At 36.5% G+C, this 2,023-nt stretch overlaps 1 protein-coding gene across 1 annotated transcript in view; it reads left to right on the forward strand.

Annotated features, from left to right (window-relative positions):
• Positions 1-1,940: 1,940 nt before the first annotated feature.
• HELRODRAFT_178740 (hypothetical protein) overlaps positions 1,941-2,023 on the forward strand; it is a gene marked incomplete at both ends in the record, with an annotated part of 1,091 nt that continues 1,008 nt past the window's right edge. Inside the window, one exon of the mRNA XM_009026816.1 lies at positions 1,941-1,982. Coding sequence (XP_009025064.1) covers positions 1,941-1,982 — 42 coding nt within the window. The remainder of the gene's footprint in view (positions 1,983-2,023) is intronic.

Genomic DNA, 2,023 nt, shown 5'->3' on the forward strand with positions numbered 1-2,023 from the left:
CCTTGATTGCATCGATTTCTGATCTAATCTCTTTACTTAAGCTGTTTATCTTGTCACATATCTCAGCTTTTCCACTCTCAACTGTTTTGATGATCTGATCCTTTATTGATGGTGACTTCAAGCACTCATCACACACAAATTTGACGTTATCACATGCCTTCAATAGTTCTAACGATTCCTCAGTCATGCCGACAGCAAACGAAATCCCACAACAAACACACTGAACATCTGTTGATTCTTTTTCACATCGTAGAGCATCGCTATTAGAATTTTTCGTAGATCTTCCTTTACCAGCCATCATCACCAGATCGAAAGTTTAATTGAAGTTTTAGTAAACGCGTTATCCAAGCCGACAAGTTGTGTAAACGTGTGATATAAATTGACAAAATTTTAGATCAGTAAACAGTATCTACTCAAACAATTCTTGAGTCCATATAGTCTATAAAATCGACACGATAAAAAAAAGACATATATATATATATATATATATATATATATATATATATAAAAGACATATATATATATATATATATATATATAAAAAAGACATATATATATATATATATATATATATATATATATATATATATATGTATGTATATATATTGTGTGTGTGCGTGTGCGTGTGTGTGTATCTGTGTGGTGTGGTTATGTTTGCTGAAGAAAAAATTTAACTGTGCACCGCGACGATAGACGTTGCCGTCTAGGAAAGTGTGGTGGCCATCTGGGGGAAAGTGGACGAGTCGTTGAAACAACCGCTCTACTATCTCAGGATGGCGAAGATGGAAATAGTACGGTTACGATGCAGATGAATGAATGAATGAATGAACGAACGAACGAACGAATGAATGAATGAATGAATATGAAGGAATGAATGAATGAAATTGTATGACGTAAGATTGCCTTTAAATGAAAGCTTGTGGCAACCGCAAATCGCATGAAAGCAACGCTGTGAGTGGAAGATCTTAAGGGATGAGAGTCCAAATGGTGAAACCCCTTCCAAGACTGATCATAAAATGGAATATTAATAAATTAAGAATACAACCACGGGTCATAGTGTGAATATATTAATATATGTTTTCCAATATGTGTCTACTTATATATGTGTGTCTATATGTGCGTGTGTGTATAATGAGGAGTTTGTGTGTGTATGAGTCAACGTGTGTAAACATCTTTCTGTGTGTGAATGTGTATGCGTGTGTGGTGAATGTGTATGCGTGTGTGGTGAATGTATATGCGTGTGTGAATGTGTATGCGTGTGTGGTGAATGTGTATGCGTGTGTGAATGTGTATGCGCGTGTGGTGAATGTGTATGCGTGTGTGAATGTGTGCATGTGCATGTGAATGTGTGCATGTGAATGTGTGCATGTGAATGTGTATGTCACGAAAAGTTTAATACTCGACATATATTAGTTCGTTACAAAAATGACATCATTTAATTTATTTCCCAGTTCTCCTTTTACATTTTAGTTTAGTTTATTGTGCAGCTTGAATGGGATTAAGATCCCTCGCCATAAAAGATATCAAGGTTAAACATTGCTACGTTGAATGGAATAACCCATCACTGCTTTAATAATAGTTTCCATGGACAGATATGCAAATTTTTGTAGATGTGTGACACACACCCGTGCACCACACACGCGCGCACACACACACACACACACACACGCACGCACACACACACGCACGCACACACACAAACAAACAAACACACAGGCACGCGCGCACACACACAAACAAACACACACACACACACAAACACACGCACGCACGCAAACACAATTTGATGACGTAATGTTGTTATGCTACTTTATTTTCGGCTATCAACAGTTTTATTACATTGGATTGTGTTTCACTTCACTTTTATGTTTAATTTTTTTTCTAATCGCTACATTTATGATTTTTGATTACCTGATTTTGTTTTGTTTTTCCGGCTCAAGATGAACCATGTGGTCTCATTAAAGTTTCTGGCTTTTTCTCAGGTACTGCAAAATAAAATGTGTGCGTGTGCGTGTGTGTGATC

Source organism: Helobdella robusta (genome assembly GCF_000326865.2).
Source record: "Helobdella robusta unplaced genomic scaffold HELROscaffold_49, whole genome shotgun sequence".
NCBI classification, from domain to species: Eukaryota; Metazoa; Annelida; class Clitellata; order Rhynchobdellida; family Glossiphoniidae; genus Helobdella; species Helobdella robusta.